The sequence below is a fragment of the Gouania willdenowi genome, chromosome 9, assembly GCF_900634775.1.
Source record: "Gouania willdenowi chromosome 9, fGouWil2.1, whole genome shotgun sequence".
Taxonomy (NCBI): domain Eukaryota; kingdom Metazoa; phylum Chordata; class Actinopteri; order Blenniiformes; family Gobiesocidae; genus Gouania; species Gouania willdenowi.
In genome coordinates this window covers 42,055,750-42,073,534 of record NC_041052.1, presented here as the reverse complement: position 1 = coordinate 42,073,534, position 17,785 = coordinate 42,055,750, and the positions used below count along the sequence as shown (strand labels likewise).

The following is a 17,785-nucleotide window of genomic DNA, read 5'->3' as shown; positions in this document are numbered from 1 at the left end:
AGGTGGACCATAGACTAGTTCTACAGGTGGAACATAGAGTAGTTCTACAGGTGGACCATAGACTAGTTCTACAGGTGGACCATAGAGTAGTTCTACAGGTGGACCATAGAGTAGTTCTACAGGTGGACCATAGAGTAGTTCTACAGGTGGACCATAGACTAGTTCTACAGGTGGACCATAGAGTAGTTCTACAGGTGGACCATAGACTAGTTCTACAGGTGGACCATAGAGTAGTTCTACAGGTGGACCATAGAGTAGTTCTACAGGTGGACCATAGAGTAGTTCTACAGGTAACAGGTTCCACGTGAACACACCACAGAGGAGGAACTAAACAGAACTGTTTGTTTCTGTGTTTAATGGAATGTTCCTGTTCTATGAGAGGACGTAACGTTACTGTAACGTTTATGAGTTATTCCTCAGACACAGCTGGATAAGGTAAGAGTCACTGTTAGACAGAGGTGGTAAAAGTGCTGAGTCATCACTACTCATGTAAATATACTTAAATCAAAATGACTGGTAAAAGTAAAAGTATTGAAGTTGCTACTTGACTAAATGAAATAAATTAAATCTGTTACCTTTGAACACAGAGAATTTAGCACTTATTATAGATAACATTTGTAAATAAAATGTGTCAAGAAAAAAAAAAAAGTGCAAAACCTCATTAAAACCCAGAGCAGCTTTGAGTTTAACATGTTAAATAACTTTAACCATAAAAGTAAGGCACCTATCTAACAGAAAAAAGCTCAAACCACCTACATTTTTACGTCGTGACGTCATCTTAGAAGGTCTTTAAAGGAACGAGCTCATTTTTTTAAGGAGTAGAAAGTAAAGATATTTTTTTTCAAAAAGTAACAAAGTACTTGTACTTCGTTGCTTGTCACCTCTGGTGTTATAGATTAGTATATCACTACACCATTCTGGGCACATTTATTACAGCTGCACAATGTGTGACACTCTTTCTACTATAAGGGACAGCACGTGTGAGTGAGTTGTGTAGTGGGTAAAGATCTAGGTTAGAACACACTCAGCAAGCAAACAGTAACTCCTAAAACTGTTATTTTAATACAAAATAAGCTATAAAATAAAAAAATAATTGATTTAGGTGGCGCTATTGTATTTTTCGATCTCGCCAAAAAAAAATCCGTCTATCTATAAAAGTCTGTCTATCTATCTATCTATCTATCTATCTATCTATCTATCTATCTGTCTGTCTGTCTGTCTGTCTGTCTATCTATCTATCTATCTATCTATCTATCTATCTATCTATCTATCTATCTATCTGTCTGTCTGTCTGTCTGTCTGTCTGTCTGTCTGTCTGTCTGTCTGTCTATCTATCTATCTATCTATCTATCTATCTGTCTGTCTGTCTGTCTGTCTGTCTGTCTGTCTGTCTGTCTGTCTGTCTGTCTGTCTGTCTGTCTGTCTGTCTGTCTGTCTGTCTGTCTGTCTGTCTATCTATCCATGCATCCATCCATCCCATTTATCCATCCAACAATCCATCCATTTAACCCTAAATTTTCTTTCTGGTCAAACTTTATTTGATTTAAAATGATTGAGATTTATATCATAATTCACCATTTTGAGATAAAATATTGAGCTATGAGTTTTGGTCCATATTATGTGTTGATGAGATGTTTGGTAGGTATAGAGTAGATCACACTAAGGTTAAACCCTGGTTGCAGATGCAGGAGGACGGTGAGGTGCGTCTCCCTGATGATGACATGGTGGATGGAGACCTGGGTGATGGGATGATGAAGGAAGCCTGTGCACGGAGGAGGATCCATCAGAGCTTCTGTCTGTCTGAAAACCTGCTGCTCAGAACTCAGCTGTTGACTGGTGACCTCCTGGGGATTCCTGGTCTGAAGACCTCACACACACATCAGGTCCCAGGCAGGAACATCCCACACCTCAGTAAGAACGCACGTTCACAAACCTGGGAATAGAATGAAAATAAGGCCTTAACTGTCATTAAAATATCTGAAATCAATGTTTCAAAAGTCTCATATTTTAATACATAATAAGTATGATTTTAAAATTATAATTAGTCTCACATTTCAAAATAAATGGTAACATTTGTTTTTTTTAAAAATGTATAACAACATGGTAAAATGTACATTTAAGGAAAATTGCCTGTCCAACAAAGAATTTTGTGGTTTTATAGATTTCTGGTTATTATTGTAGTCATCTTGTGTTTTTAGAGGGATTTTGATTATTTTAGTCTTTTGTGTATTTTACTGTCATTTTGTGTATTTTTGTGTGTTTACTTTGGGGGTCTGCACTAGACACTAACCCCCCCCCCCCCAAAAAAAAAACCCTAATCCTAAATTATATTGTGGCATTTTTTTTATTGTGAAGTTAGTTTTAAATTTAATTTCAAACGGCAAGAAAACGTCTTAAAAAGTCTTGAATTTAATTTGACTAAAGCTGTATGAACCCTGGATGATGAACATATTTTGGTAAAAGAAATAGCATATTTTTACAGTTAGGTGAGCAAGTTTTCCCCCTTTTTGAATTAGTAAACATTTTTTACCCAATCACACTATTTATATCAATAAATACGATATTAATAGAGTGAATACATGCTGTCAGGGTTAGAGTCAATTATAATTCTAGTCACGTAATTGATAAATGATTACAATTATGGCATAATGTAATCTGTTGCTGTTGTAATCGTAATTAAATTGTAATTGAGTTTAGATAATTGACTTTGTAATTGTAATTGCCATAAAAATTCCTTAGAAACTGTCAATTATAATTTAACTCTTAATTGTGGAACCATGTTCCAGTTCTATGTGTACAGTTCTACACATATGTAGTTAATAATTATTAAAATATGTTTCATATCAAGCTTTCACACATTTTACCATTTTCAAAATAAATGAATTGGGTATAATGACACATTGATTATGAAGCGTAACAAGGTAATCAATAGATAGGAAATACATTAGATGATCGATATTAGTTTATTTTACAGCTGATTTAGGACCTGCATCTCTCCATCCATCCATCCATCCATCCAACAATCTCTCCATCCATCCATCATCCATCCATCCATCCATCCATCCATCCATCCATCCATCCAACAATCTCTCCATCCATCCATCATCCATCCATCCATCCATCCATCCATCCATCCATCCATCCAACAATCTCTCCATCCATCCATCCATCCATCCATCCATGCATCCATCCATCCATCCATCCATTTCTGTTAGCATCTCTGATGCTAACAGAAAGCTAACACAAGAGGAAGGTTAACTTTTATTAGGTTATTTAATTCAGGCTCAGTAATTGTGATTAATTGTTATTGAACTTCATTAATTGATAACATAATTGTAATTGACTTTCTGAGGATGAAAAATACAATTAGATAAAATGAAAAATACAAACTCAATCTATACAAAATGACAGTTTTTTCTCCATAATTTGACACATTATTCTGTGTATATTATAATAATCTGACTCAGCATGTTAATGTGAATATAATGTGAATCATCAGGTTCCATCACAGAGATGTCCAAAGAGGATCTGACAGTGAGATTACAGGAGGCAGCAGAGGTACCAAATATTCTGTATTTATTAAAAACTGTGTCCATGTAATCCAGTAATCTTTTACTGTATTTTCATTTAGGTAATAGATCTGTTATGCTGTGAGCTGGATGTCACATATCGCTACCTTGAAGGAAAATATGAAGCTTTGAAGATCTTACAGGGGAAGGTAAACTTATATTAAAATATATTGTTATTGATTTTCTGTCTCCTTTGTTTATAATCGTTAATTATTTAGACTAAACATTTTTGTCATAGTTTTCGTTGACTGCATTTTATTTTTTTTTATAGTTGCCAATAACTAGAGTATGACAAAAAAAAATTAATAAAAAAAAAATCCTAATGAAAATGCAACTTTAATTTCATCACATGGGACGAAATCCAATCTGATCTCATGTGATCATGTGATCTGTTTGTTTGTATTTACAGACATTAATAACACCCCATAACAGGTTAATACAGTAAAAAACTCTTAACACAAGACGAAAGCTACGTTTAATAAAGGCTCAGTAATTGTGATTGTAATTGAACTTAAGTATTGAGAATGTAATTGTAATTGTAATTGTAAAAAATGTCATACATAATTGAAGACATAATTGTAATTGAGCCCAGCCCTGGTACACAGTCATAGCCATACATGCTGTGGTTTGTGGTTCCTCATTTTTGTGTTTCAATCAATAATTTCTGTGCATTTTAACTTTTTATTTATCATTGAGTGACTTTTTCTACTATGTTTAAATTATAGTATGAGTTGTTCTAAAATGTGTCCTGTGTTGGTCATCTCCCTCTTGTGGTGATTAGGAGGAATTGACCTCATATTTTTATTCTACAGTACTTTTGTTTTTACCCTCATGGTAAATACAGATATTTTATTTGACTGTAAAAAAAGGTTGTGGTGCAGTTTTAATAAGTGTTACAGTGACTACAGGTAGAAATATAACAGGCTGGATATTAAACCCTGTCAAACCTTTATAATAAGTAATTAACACATGCTCCAACCCATCAGTGTGTGTCTAGTGTTGGCTATGCTACGCTAACATCCTGGAAAGCTACAGTAAGATAGTCTCGGTCAATATTTACCCTGGGTTTTCCCGCTGACAGCACTGTTGATCTAGTGTGGGAATCTGCACATCCTGGAATGTTAGAGCTGCACAAACACTGGTGAACAATGAGCAAATAATACTTTTAATTATCAGTGCAACACTAATGTGAAATACATAGTTAATGGTCTTTTATATGTTCTGTTAGAAATAAATGAACAGAGGTGAAAGTAATACTCACGTTACTGTAGTTGAGTTGTTTTTATGGCTACTTTTACAGTTTTTAGTATATTTCGAAATCAGTAATTTTAAAACAAGTGAAGTAATTCTTCACATTTCTACACCCAACTTTTACTGAGTAAATTATAATTTTTTGTGATTTAAAAAAAATCTGTTTCATATGTATGTACTGTATGCAAGGGGACCGTACCAAGATTTATTAACAGCAATAAACGTGGGGGGTGAAAGTAACTATTGAGTACTATTTAATTGAGCTACTTTTTACTTCTACTTGAGTTGAATATATCAGTCCTCTTTATACCTCTGGTGATCACGTAGAGCAGGCGAGGGACACTGGACACAGCAAAAATACACAAAAATGACTAAAAAACACACATGGGCTACAAAACAACACAAAAAAATAGAGAAATATACAAAATGAATAAAAAAATTCTTAATATGACAACAAAAATGCACCAAATTACTTGCAATGCAAACACCAAAGAAGAGAAATATACAAAACAAAGACAAAAATACACAAAATGACACCAAACAAACACTAAATGAGAGACAAATAAATAAATTGACATAAAAAATACACTAAATTACAGAATAATGTACAAAATGAATAAAAACTGTTTCTACATGAGATGTTTACTGTATGCAAGGGACCCGTACCAAGATTTATTACCAACAATAAACGTGGAGGGTGAAAGTAGCTGGTAACTTTTACTTTGAGTATTATTTAATTGATCTACTTTCTACCTGTACTTTAGTATTTTATGTATGACTTATTTGTACTTGAGTACAAGTCTAATCTAGTAACAGTACATGTACATGAGTATAGAATATATCAGTACTGTTTACATCTCTGGAAATGAAAGAATGATAAATTGCTCTACAGGTTTGGTCTGAATGAAGTTTGACACAGATATCATGTGACCTTCTTCTCACAGGCCATTCTTGAAAAAGCCACGATTCACACCAAAAGTCTGCTGCAGAAAAGTGAAGACAAGGCCAAAGCTCTGGAGAAGGTAGCAGTAGTTAAAACATGGCTTGGTCAGTTTGTTCCTACAGAACGTGTGTTCAGTTTATCAGACATTCAATCTTTATTAAATAATGAAAAAAACCCTCACTCATTCTCTAGTGTAGAGATTATGCTAAAGCCTAGAATCAGGTAGAGCTGGAGCCTTAGAGTGAAACTCTAGATTTATTTAGTGGATATTTAGTTACTTTCAGACCTTGTTTAGCTTTTCTACATATTTCAGGAGAACGAGAACTTTGTTGTTAAAGGATCCTCCAATGTTTTTACAAATGTGGCCTAAAACCTTTGAAATGTCCTTATTATTAGATCTATGCCTTATAAAACACATCATTATGCACTTTATTATTTATAAAAGCCTCTTGGATAGCTGTTATTATCACGTGTGCTAAAACACTCAAATCAATACATGTGGGTAACTAATGCAATTGTGATGTTCATATCAAATAAAGGGAATAATAATAATATTCATTTTATTAACTTTAAAAAATGGGACTACTTTACAGTTTTAGAGCCTGTGTTCTGCCATTTTGAAATCACTTGATTGATGATGTCATACGGCCCCACTGCCTGTAAACATCCCATTGTTTTCTATTGGAGTAAAACATTCAGCCTGATTTTTAGATCATTTAGCAGGTTTTTACATCATTTAGTAGCTTTTTTAGATAATTTAACAGCTTTTAGATCATGTAGCAGCTTTATTTAGCATGTTTGGCATATATCTACTAATGAGGACATTTGTGAAAATCACAGTCAGAATGAAGTATAAAAACCCTTCTACGTATCTGTCTACTGGACTCCACATCCCACAATGCAATGCACAAAACATTTCCTATAATGTCAATAGAGTGTTTAGAGTGGAGATCAAAACAAACTTTCGAGCAGCAATTTCAACCTTTTATATATATTATTGAGCTGATTTATTGATCTATTGTATGAGGCCTACACTGTGTCTATGATGTGATTGTTTCCTGTAGGAAGTGAACAGCCTGCAGTGGGAGCTCAGCTTCCTACAGCTTCAGATGAAGACGTCTGAGCAGAGCTGGGAGCAGAAACACAGCAGGTTCATCTGCACGTTCTCATCCTGGCCGTGGTTGCTCTTAGTCGTGTTCATGTAAATCCATGACTGGTGTTGTTGTCATCAGAATGCTGAGTGAGAACAAAGCTTTGACTGAGAGTCTGGAGGAAACAGAGAGTGAGCTGCAGCAGCTACGAGCACAAAACGCAGGTAAATGATGAATAATGGCTATACCTACACATGTCTGTGTGTATTTTACACACTTTATGCTGATGTTCATTAATCATGTTGGTGGCTTCAGCTCTGAGGAGAGAGTACTTGGAGCTGCTCTCTTTGCTGAGTGTCAGGGACCAGGTTCTGTACCAGAAAACCAAACCTCCATACAGCCCAGAGAGTGACGCACATGTCCTGGAGGTGAGACACGCACGCACGCACACACGTCAAGAGATTACTGTTGGTGTTGCCTAGTAACAATATTTTCCTCACAACATCTTTGAAATGGGCAACTTTCATCACAACATGTGAAACAGAAACATGACTGTATCTGATTATTATTATTATTATTATTATTATTAGGACCACATTATTACAAAATGAATATCAGCCTTTAGGATAATGACCAATCAGAGCGTTACTGTTGAACAGCATTGGTCTAAACATGTCCTAAACTGTAAACACAGTCTACATGTTCATCATGATCTCAGATCAACAGTTCATCTCATCACCAACTAAACACGTCTCAACAGAAACTCATTCAACCACAACACTAGCACATAGTGTCACCGTGGAAACACACACTTATCTACACAATACTATCAACAAAGAGCGTTACATTAGAGACAAGTGAACTTTCAACTTTGAATGGTTTTTGTCAGGTAACTCAGTATTTTATTATTAAATAAGATATTTGCACTTTAATGGTTCTAAATTATTGTATATGCTGTGATATATTGCAACAAAACTGTATCAGCTGTGCAACAATTTACAGTAATCATGAACATTTGTGCTTTTGCATAAGTACAAAAAATATAAAGATGACTGTAAACAGAAAAATGTAAAGTCTCAGGATTCAGACTGTAGTCTCTGTGTTTGCAATTGCATCATCGTTTTATTTAATTTTAATGTCAATATTTTTGATATGATTTTCAATAGATTTCACTGTGGCTGCAGCAGACGTTCTTCATGTTTTTTCATTGTATTTTGTTTGTGTTTTTAATTGTTTGGAACAAAGTGTGTTAGCATTTGAAAAATGTGCTGTAAAAGTTTAATGTTTAGCAGGTGGTGAAATAATTATAATAATTAATAATAATAACTAGTGACTGAGAAAATAATTCATGATGTTTGGTGACTGTGGTCACTGAATGTATTTAGTGTAAAATAAATGAGTTTCACAGTTTTAAGAGTTTAGATCATGTGACTTATGCTTGTTAGCAAACTGTAATAAAAAAAGAACAAAGGGTTAAATGCATGTTTTTGTTGTCATTTTCTATATTTTCCTGACATTATTGTGTATTTTTGCTGTTGTTTTGTATTTTTGAAATCATTTCATTTATTATATTACATTTGTATGTTTTTTTTTCTATTTTCTGTGTGTATATTGTTGTATATTTTACTGTTTTTTGTGTTTATTTTGGACGCCACACAAAATTGGAGCCCCCGGTGCCACCAGTTGCCTTTAGATTACATGTGTCAAACCCAAGGTCTGGGTGCCAAATCCGGCCCTTTGGAGCATCCAATGCGGCCTGCATGAGAAAGTGAAAATTACAGAGAAAACATTTTGTAATTGAAACTCAACAATATTTGCAGGTGCTCACAGTTTTACCGGTGCTTATATCACATGATTTCAGTCATTATTAAACAAAATCTAGGAAATTTAAAGTGTAGATCCTGTTGGGACTGATATTTATCACTTGGATATTGTAGGTTTCTTACATATTTAATATTTTATGTATACGTAGAAGTGTAAACTAGAGAACAATAATATTGAAATGACTTGTTTTCTATATTCTGTGTCCCACTCATGAGCAAACGGCTCTGTATTTGACCCTTGGACTAAATTGAATTTGACGTCCCTGATCTTTAGTTGATGTGGCAGCTGATCTTTGTTTGTTTGTTTGTTTGTTTGTTTGTTTGTTTGTTTGCTTGTTTGTTTGTTTGCTTGTTTGTTTGCTTGTTTGTTTGCTTGTTTGTTTGCTTGTTTGCTTGTTTGTTTGTTTGTTTACTATGAGCAGTTAGCAGTGCTGGGGGCCTGTCAGTGTCTGGGAGTCAATGAGGTCTGTCCATGCAGTCGTAACGCTGCTGCCAGCAGGAAACAGGTTGTGCTGTTACATCAGGAGGTACCACACACCCCAATAAATCTGTGAACACATGTTTTAAAATCCTTATAACACAATAAAAACAAATACAACACACACCTGACATGTATCTTATTATTAGACCAGGGCCTTATACTGTACTATGAAGTTGGATGAACAATTGAATTTGAATCTATTGATTATTTAAAAGAGACAGTGCACATTAATAAACAGACATGCTGTAAAGTAGCCAGATTTAGCCATAAAAGGCTAGTTTTCATCTGGTGTCCCTGGACAGATTTTAAAAGGCAACCTAGAATGTAAAAGGTATTAAAATACAGAGAGAATACAACATGACAAAAGAGAAATAACAAAGTAATTACTGATAAAACAAAGCACTGAGCCAGGAATAAACCTTCCACACTGTAAATTACAACAGGGACACAGTTCAAACAAAAATAGTTAATCCATATTTAACACAAGAGAAACCATGTACAAGAATTAAAATTAAATCAAATAATGATAAAATAAAAGGCACAAAAAACAAAACATACCCCTCCCCTCACTAAATTGTCCATACCTCAAAAAGTATTCATACAATCTAACGAAACATTTATAGTGCGACTATTTAATAATCACAGAACAATTGGCAAAAATTGTGGAATTTTTTGTGACTGAAGTGTGTTGGGCCATTTGTTGAAATGTCCTGAAATGATCCATATGCTCTAAAATGTGCTTTATTGACCCACACCTCAGTGCACAATCCAGCTTTGTAGTACAGGACCATGGAATGGAACCACAGCAACACTCCAGAATTTCATCTGAGCATAGAAACCCTTCATATGATACTTAATAAATATAGCAGTGATGTCATGTGTAAACAAACCTGGCTCTTTCCACAGCTGGGATTATGTATTGCAGTGTTTTTCAACCACTGTGCCGCGGCACACTAGTGTGCCGCGAGAGATCGTCAGGTGTGCCGTGGGAAATTATCCAATTTCACCTAATTGGTCTAAAAAAAAATTTTGAAAACATATTAATTATTATCTGCAAATAATATACCATTGTCGAGTGTCCGTGCTGCAGTAGTGACTAAAGGTGCGTGCACACCGAACGCGACGGAAGCGATGCCGTTGCCTTAAATCGTCCCTGATCGGTAGTTTGCACATAGTGGTGCTTTTTTGTCAGTCCATCATTTCATCGCTCCAGCGACGCGATCACTAGGGAGCTGTGTGTGTGTGTGTGTGTGTGTGGCCCCGGTAACAGGGTAGAGACAGAGAGAGAGAGAGTGTTGATGACGTCTTTTTTTTCCCTTCTTGCTCCGTGTGTGTGTGTGTGTGTGTGTGTGTGTGTGTGTGTGTGTGTGTGTGTGTGTGTGTGTGTGTGTGTGTGTGTGTGTGTGTGTGGCCCCGGTAACAGGGTAGAGACAGAGAGAGAGAGAGTGTTGATGACGTCTTTTTTTTCCCTTCTTGCTCCGCTTCTACGGTTAAATGATCAACTTAACAGAGATATTAAAGGATGACTTCACTCAGAATGTGTTTGATCAGTAGTTACTGTGGTTTTAAAGAAATTTACCGCTTTAATTTTGAACCTGATACTTTGAGGAAGTAGAACAGCCTCCGCTGCAGCCGTCAGCACTGAAGCGGGAGCGGGAGGGAGGGGCTGCTGCCTCCGCTCTACAGACAGTGGAGGACGGGAGATATCGCTTCACGTCGCTTAAAAAGTTAAAATTTTTCAACTTTGATCATGCAAGTCGCGTCGCTGAGGGGGGGATAAATTGACGTTGCGTCATTTACATTGATTTTTAATGTAATCGCATCGCTTCAGTCACTTCAGTCGCGTTCGGTGTGAACCCACCTTGAGAGCGTAATCATGTAAAACTCTTCCAAAACACTAGGTGGCAGCAGGTAGCGAATTTCATTGTCCGTTGAGACAAGAGAATTAGTGAGGCATGAAAGTGACAGCTGGCTGTAAAAGCATTGTGGGTAAGCGAAACTACGGTGAAGTTTTTGAAGAGGAAAAATACCAATTCCGAACTGGGCCCTGGACAAAATTCGGACCCAGAAGAAGGCCCTAGTATGAGTGGAGGAAAGAAAGCAAAGACGGTGAGCTCGAGGCAATACAGCGAGAGTTATGTTTCATTTGGATTTACTTCCACCGGGGATGCAACGACATCGATCCCGTTGTGCTTGGTGTGTGGCGAGAAGCTATCCAACATTTTTGAAGTGGACATGTTAAGTGCACTTTTTATTTGAAAGAAGAAATACAAATGATGATAAAGTCCTTTATTCTTTGTGTTTATTTGATTCCTATTCAAGACACTTTGATGAGAATGGCTATATTGTTAATATAGGCTACAGAGTATCATTTTTTAACATGTTTGGCTGGTGGTGTGCCTCGTGAATTTTTCAATGAAAAAAATGTGCCTTGGCTCAAAAAAGGTTGAAAAACACTGATGTATTGTGTGTAAAGTGATTCCTTATGGATGTGTGTTTGCAGCTGGATGCTCAGCATTCCAGAAGAGAAGAGGCTCTGATGGTTGCTGATGCTTTTCGTATCGCCTTCGAGCAGCAGCTGAAGAAACGCAGTGAGCATCTCCTGCTGCTGGCAGAGACCAGTGTCTACAAGGCTGAAGGTCAGTGTGTTCACTGTCTCAGGTCTGTGGTTTATACTGGAACTATTGTCCCAGACTGGGACCCAGCACAGGGAAAAAGATCAACAAGGAGGATATTTCTGTGTAAGCCCCAAAATAAAAATCCACCTTTGTTTTGATGCAACTTTCAGTGAAAACACCAGAAATGTGTTGGAAAGACACTTTGAAAACACTAGAAATAACAAACCGTCTACAGGACTCCACATCCCACAATGCAATGCGCCAAACAATTGCAACAACTTCAATAAGAAAGTGTTTACATTTAAAATCAAAACAAAACTTTTGAGCAGCAATTTTAACCTTTACATATTATTTTGAGCAAATGATCCTCAATTTATTGATTATCTTATATCTACGTTATGTTTTTTTATCTGATGAAGAAATTCATCTCCATCAGCTTTAACAAAAACAAAATGTTCAGTCTGTCTCAGAGCAGATGTACTGTAGGTATAGATGCAGCCAGAGCTTCATTTGAGCCGGATCCTGCTGGAGCAAGATACGGCACCTCCCAGATTTTGACCGACACTAATTTGATTGGCTCCAGCGCCTTGTTTATTTTTCCCAGCTTTGCTTTTAGATGTTTTGATTACATTTAGAAGTATTATATTTGGACAGCTGTGTTTTTTATTAATTTTAAATTACTGTAAATTTCATTGTAAACACAAAACTGAATGTAAAAACTGAGCATGAGTGAGGAAGAGAGGGGATAGTCAGGCCACGCCCCCACGCTACGTCTAAAGTGAGATTTTCCACAAAAATAGTTTTCTTGTCGGCTTGGAACACGGTAAGAAAAGGCTAAAAAAAAGGCAGTATTAGCCTAGCGTTAGCAAAAGCCTAGCATCAGCATTAACCTAGCATGAGCAATAACCTAGCAATAGCATTAGCCTAGCATTAGCAATAGCCTAACAATACCATTAGCCTAGCATTAGCAGTGACCTAACATTAACATTAACCTCACATTAGCATTAGCCTGACAATAGTATTAACCTAGCAACATTACTTTTCTTCCGTACGCTTCAACTACTTATTAGTGCGGACGCCTCCTGCATCCTCACTAATACGTCCAAGGTTGTTTCTGTGAAAATCGCGTATCAAGTTAGAGCATCAGTTAGCATAGCGATTAGCATCAGTTAGCGTAGCGATTAGCAGCACCTGTAGCGATGATGCTAAAGCAGGAGAACTTGTCTCCAACAGACAGGAAGAGAACTATCCAGGGGACATGAGGACGACTCAGGGACAGAGAAGCTAAAGTTCTGACATAGACATTAAGACAGAGGCTCAGTTCAAAGCTAAGATGAGCTGCTGCTCTAGGTTTATGAAAGACAAGGCTGTGAAATACATAAAAATTTGCGGGGATACAAAGTTCTCCATGGCTGTTTTTTGGTTGTTTTGGACAAATAAAAGGTAATCTCACATTTTTAACAGTTAACGCCTCCTTTTAGTCTTTTAATATATGTTGTGTTGTGTTGTTTTAATCATACAATAGCACTTTGAGATTTGGTACCAAATGTAAAGTGCATTACAAATAAAAAAAAAAATTATTATTATTTTCATTTTCTGCTGATTCATCAGAGGAGTTATGGCCTTATGGTTGTAAAAGATTGTAAATATTTTGTATTTGTGTGTTTTTGTGTTGTGGTGTAGCGCTGTCCGTGGCGCTGAAACATGGCAGATGTGACAGCTGTCACTCAGAGTCAGAGACGGATGCTTCTCTAACGCTGATTCTTTTAATAAACATTTAGGTTTATTGGTTGTTTGTGTTCATGTGATATTATTGGCTCATCGAGTTTTAAAAAAAAAGTTTTATTCCCTGACATTTTTGTCTCTCTCTTACTGTCGGAACAACACGCCAGGACCTGATGATTTACACATTAAATGAAGCACTGGATGTAGCTTACCCCCGTAGCCACTTGAACAGATTCACACCACACTGACTGGTTTGTGTGCAGGTGGCAGTAGAAGTCCTCTCATCAGTGTGAGACAGAAGCTGAGAAGTCTTCTTCCTTCTTCTGTGGATGTGAAGAGGCCCGAGGAGCTGCTGGAGACGCTCTATAAACTGATGGACCTGGTCAGTGTATCTACACCAACATGTTAGGTCATTACCCTGACAGCACTAGGGTGCAGCCCCCACCCCTCATACAAACCCTCCTTTACACAGAACCACCCTGTCCTGTCATCCCTGTATTTATTTGTAATCTGATTAATTCAACGTTTCAGGTTCAAACTGTTCATGTGCGCCTGTCTGTGCATTTTAGTTGAGTAGCTATAGCATATGTGTCAAACTCAAGGCCCGGGGACCAAACCCGGCCCTTTAAAGTTCCCAATTCGGCCCGCAGGAGAAAATGAAGATGACAGTGAAAACCTGACTCGTTGTGTAAATCACCAACGTATTCAGCCGTAGATATCTCAGCCTCTCCAAATACACACATTCACAGCTTTCCCACGCCTATATTACATGATGGCAGCCTTTTTTAATCTCAAACTGTATTATATACTCTCAATCTTTTCCAAAATACTGCAGTTTCCCTCAAATTATTAGCCAAGATTTCCACAAATTAAATAATAATTGGTGACAAAGTAAATTTATGAGTTGATCTTGGGACTGATACTTGTCACTTATTGCTTAGATATTGTCAGTGCCTTACATACTTTAAATATTATTATACGTGGGAAGATGAATGATAATAGTGCTCATTTTACTACAGATAATCTGTGGCCCACTTGAGATTAAACTGGTCTATATTTGGCCCCTGAACTAAAATGAGTTTGAAACCCCTGAGCCAATACAATACATTATCAATACATTATCACTATATTATCAGTGATGAAACCATGTAGAAGCTGTTATGAAGTCAGTGATTCTCAACATGTGGCTCTTTGTCTTAATTTTAATTATTATTCCCTTAGAAAACCTTAAAAGGGAAAAAACTTTTTAACTTCCTTTATTCTGACACTTTTTTCAGATTTTAACTACATTTTGACAATTAATATCCCATTTTTCCTATTTTTTGTTCAATTTTGCAAGTTCTTTTTTACACTTTTATCCAATTTTTGTCCTTTTTTTAAAAATTGTTTGGCCACTTTTCATCCAAATATTCTATAAATACTACTTGTTTCCTTTTTTCCTACATTTTGTCTCTTTTTGTTCCACATTTTTGCCCTTTATGTTAAAGGGCATTGCTGCCTCCTGGGAGAAGTATCAGCGTTCCCTCCACTTCCATCTACAGCGTGTTTGGTGCTTACCCGGAGGAGCCCACACCGGGATCTTTCCCATCGCTGGTGGGGTTAATCGACTCACCCGTCTCTTACGGCTCTGCACCGGTGAGTGCGCGCCCTGCGGAGCCAGTGCCCGGTTGCTCTCCAGATACGGTGACAACGCACTCAATGAAGCAATGCAGCGGGCAGGTGCACAGTCATCTGGACTGCCCCGCCATGAACACAAACACTCAACCTCAGCTTGTCTCCAAAACAACTAGGTACAGAAACTCAGTTTTCAAAAAACATAGAACATCTAAAATATTTAGTACTTTTAACCATGCTCGGATTGTTTGGGACCCAGTCTATAAGAGAAGTGGTTTACTTGGGGGGCACCTAAATATACATAGTATGATACCAAAACGTGAACAATTAGAGCATCTGATATGTAATTCAAATCTAGATTTTTTTGGCTTGTCTGAGACGTGGCTGAATAGTGTTTCCACAGACTCAGCAGTAACATTACCAGGTTTTAATACATTTAGAAAAGACAGGGATCGAGGGAAAGGAGGTGGAGTTTTATTATATGTCAAAAATACGTTCAAATGTAGTCAAACTGTACGGCCAAATAACATTACGTTAGAATGTGTTGGTGTAAATATTTTTCTTTCTGCTGAAATGTCACTGACTGTAATTTGTCTCTATCGTAAACTCACTTCTAAAAATGATTTTTATGATCAACTCAAAGATCTCCTAAATACATGTAATCATAAGAAAGAAATCATATTATTAGGTGATTTCAACATAAACTGGGATGACAAGAAAGACAGGAAAATTTTGAAATTAATAACCGATCAGTTTAATCTTACTCAATTAATTGAGAACTCCACCAGAATCACTAATCACTCAACATCCAGAATAGATTTGCTTTTCACAAATAAACCATAAAGGATCACCAAAACATATAATCTATTGATTGGTCTTTCAGACCATAAATGAACTCAACAACGCTTTGATCACTCCTTTCCAACTACTCAGGGAAACATCAAAATACTGGCATACCCAAGAACCAACAACAACATTTTGAGAAAGCTTTAAATGATCTGACCTGGGACAATGTAACTTCATGTGATGATATTGAAACATGCTCTGAAATATTTCTTAAAGAAATTCAGGACGTTTATAGGTCCTTCACAAAAACAATGACGTTTAAAAGGAAGAAATTGAACTCTGTCCCATGGTTAAACTCTAATTGTTTGAATCTAATAAAAACTAGAGATCAGCTACTAAAAACTTCAATTAAATCTGGGTTGACCAGAAGAAATAACTGCATGTTTCAAAACACCGGAAATATCCTACGACACTGAAGCAAACAGTCAAACCTTTAAATTAAAACCAATTCATGAGGCAGATGTTGTAAAAATCATAAATATCATAAAAAACTCCAAAGCTAAAGATTATTATGGTTTTGACGTTGACCTCCTTAAAACTCATAAAATGGCGCTGGCATATCCAATTACCCATTTGATTAATCTGTCCATTAAGCACTGCATTGTACCGTATACATGGAAGGTGGCCACAGTTACCCCTATTTTTAAAGCAGGTGATAAAAGTAATATGAATAACTACAGACTAATTAGAATACTGCCAGTGTTTTCAAAGGTCCTCGAGAAATGGGTTGCAAAACAGTTAACTGAACATTTAATGTATGGACAAACTCCTTTGCATCTCATGCAGTTTGGCTTTCGTGCACATCACTCACTGAATCTGCTATAGCAATGTTTGTAGAAAAAGTAAAAAGTAGTTTGGATAAAAACAGTGATGTAGGAGCTGTTTTCTTAGATTTGAGAAAAGCTTTTGATGTAGTGAATCATATCAAACTCCTGTCAAAGTTGCAATCTTTTAATTTTTCTGACCAAGCTTTAAAATGGATGACATCATATTTGTCAAATAGAAAACAAGCCACCATGGTCAATGGAGTGACATCATCTTGTTTGGATTGTCCACTAGGGGTCCCCCAAGGATCCATCCTGGGGCCCATTTTATTTTCACTTTTCATTAATGATCTGCCAGATGTTTGCAAGGGTGTGGACATGCAACTATATGCCGACGATGCAGTGATCTATACAAGTGCCAAAACATCTGAGGAAGCAGCTCAAACTCTAACATTAACATTAACTCACATTCAGAATGATCTCATCACTTCCTGTCTCCAGTTAAATACACAGAAAACTGTCTGTATGTTTTTTAATAAAAAGGCCTCCAATATTACCTGCTCCAATGTGTATTTTGGAGATGAAGAACTACAATTAGTGAAGGAATTTAAATATTTAGGAGTGTTGTTAGACTCTACACTCTCCGTCAAGAGTCATGTCAAAATGATAACAAGAATAATTAAATACAATTTGTCTAACTTTAGCCATATAAGAAGATCAATGACTAATCAAGCTGCTATGATGTTTTTGCACTGTATGATCCTCTCCCATGTAAGCTACTGTATAACCAGCTGGTCTCTGACAGGTGTAACAATTCTAAAACCAATAGAGAGGCTTTATATAAAAAAGCTTTGAAAATTCTAGACAAAAAACCATCTACATACCACCATTGCAGTATTCTTTCAAAGTATAATCTACTGAGCTTTGAGAACTTCATAAAATTCAAAAATGTAAGTTTTATTTATAAGAGCTTACATGGGTTGGCTCCACCCCCTCTTAATAATTACATTAAATACATGAAAACTACCTCGAGGACCACTAGGGCCATAAGCAGGGGTGA

At 36.5% G+C, this 17,785-nt stretch overlaps 1 protein-coding gene across 1 annotated transcript; it reads left to right on the top strand.

The window, feature by feature from the left end:
* Positions 1–294: 294 nt before the first annotated feature.
* LOC114469156 (coiled-coil domain-containing protein 125-like) lies at positions 295–15,519 on the top strand. Its single transcript, XM_028456377.1, has 12 exons — positions 295–435; positions 1,683–1,911; positions 3,500–3,558; positions 3,632–3,718; positions 5,765–5,842; positions 6,828–6,913; positions 6,996–7,078; positions 7,170–7,282; positions 9,100–9,204; positions 11,662–11,797; positions 13,765–13,883; positions 14,989–15,519. The coding sequence occupies exons 2-12, from the start codon at positions 1,683–1,685 to the stop codon at positions 15,289–15,291; spliced, it is 1,398 nt and encodes a 465-aa protein (XP_028312178.1). The 5' UTR covers positions 295–435; the 3' UTR covers positions 15,292–15,519.
* The last annotated feature ends 2,266 nt before the right edge of the window (positions 15,520–17,785 follow it).

Bases quoted from the DNA above. Each gene is read 5' to 3' on its own strand.
- LOC114469156 (XM_028456377.1), top strand. From the start codon at position 1,683: ATGCAGGAGGACGGTGAGGTGCGTCTCCCTGATGATGACATGGTGGAT. The intron at 3,559-3,631 runs GTACCAAATATT...ATTTTCATTTAG, and splicing joins GATTACAGGAGGCAGCAGAG to GTAATAGATCTGTTATGCTG. The intron at 7,283-9,099 runs GTGAGACACGCA...TACTATGAGCAG, and splicing joins GTGACGCACATGTCCTGGAG to TTAGCAGTGCTGGGGGCCTG.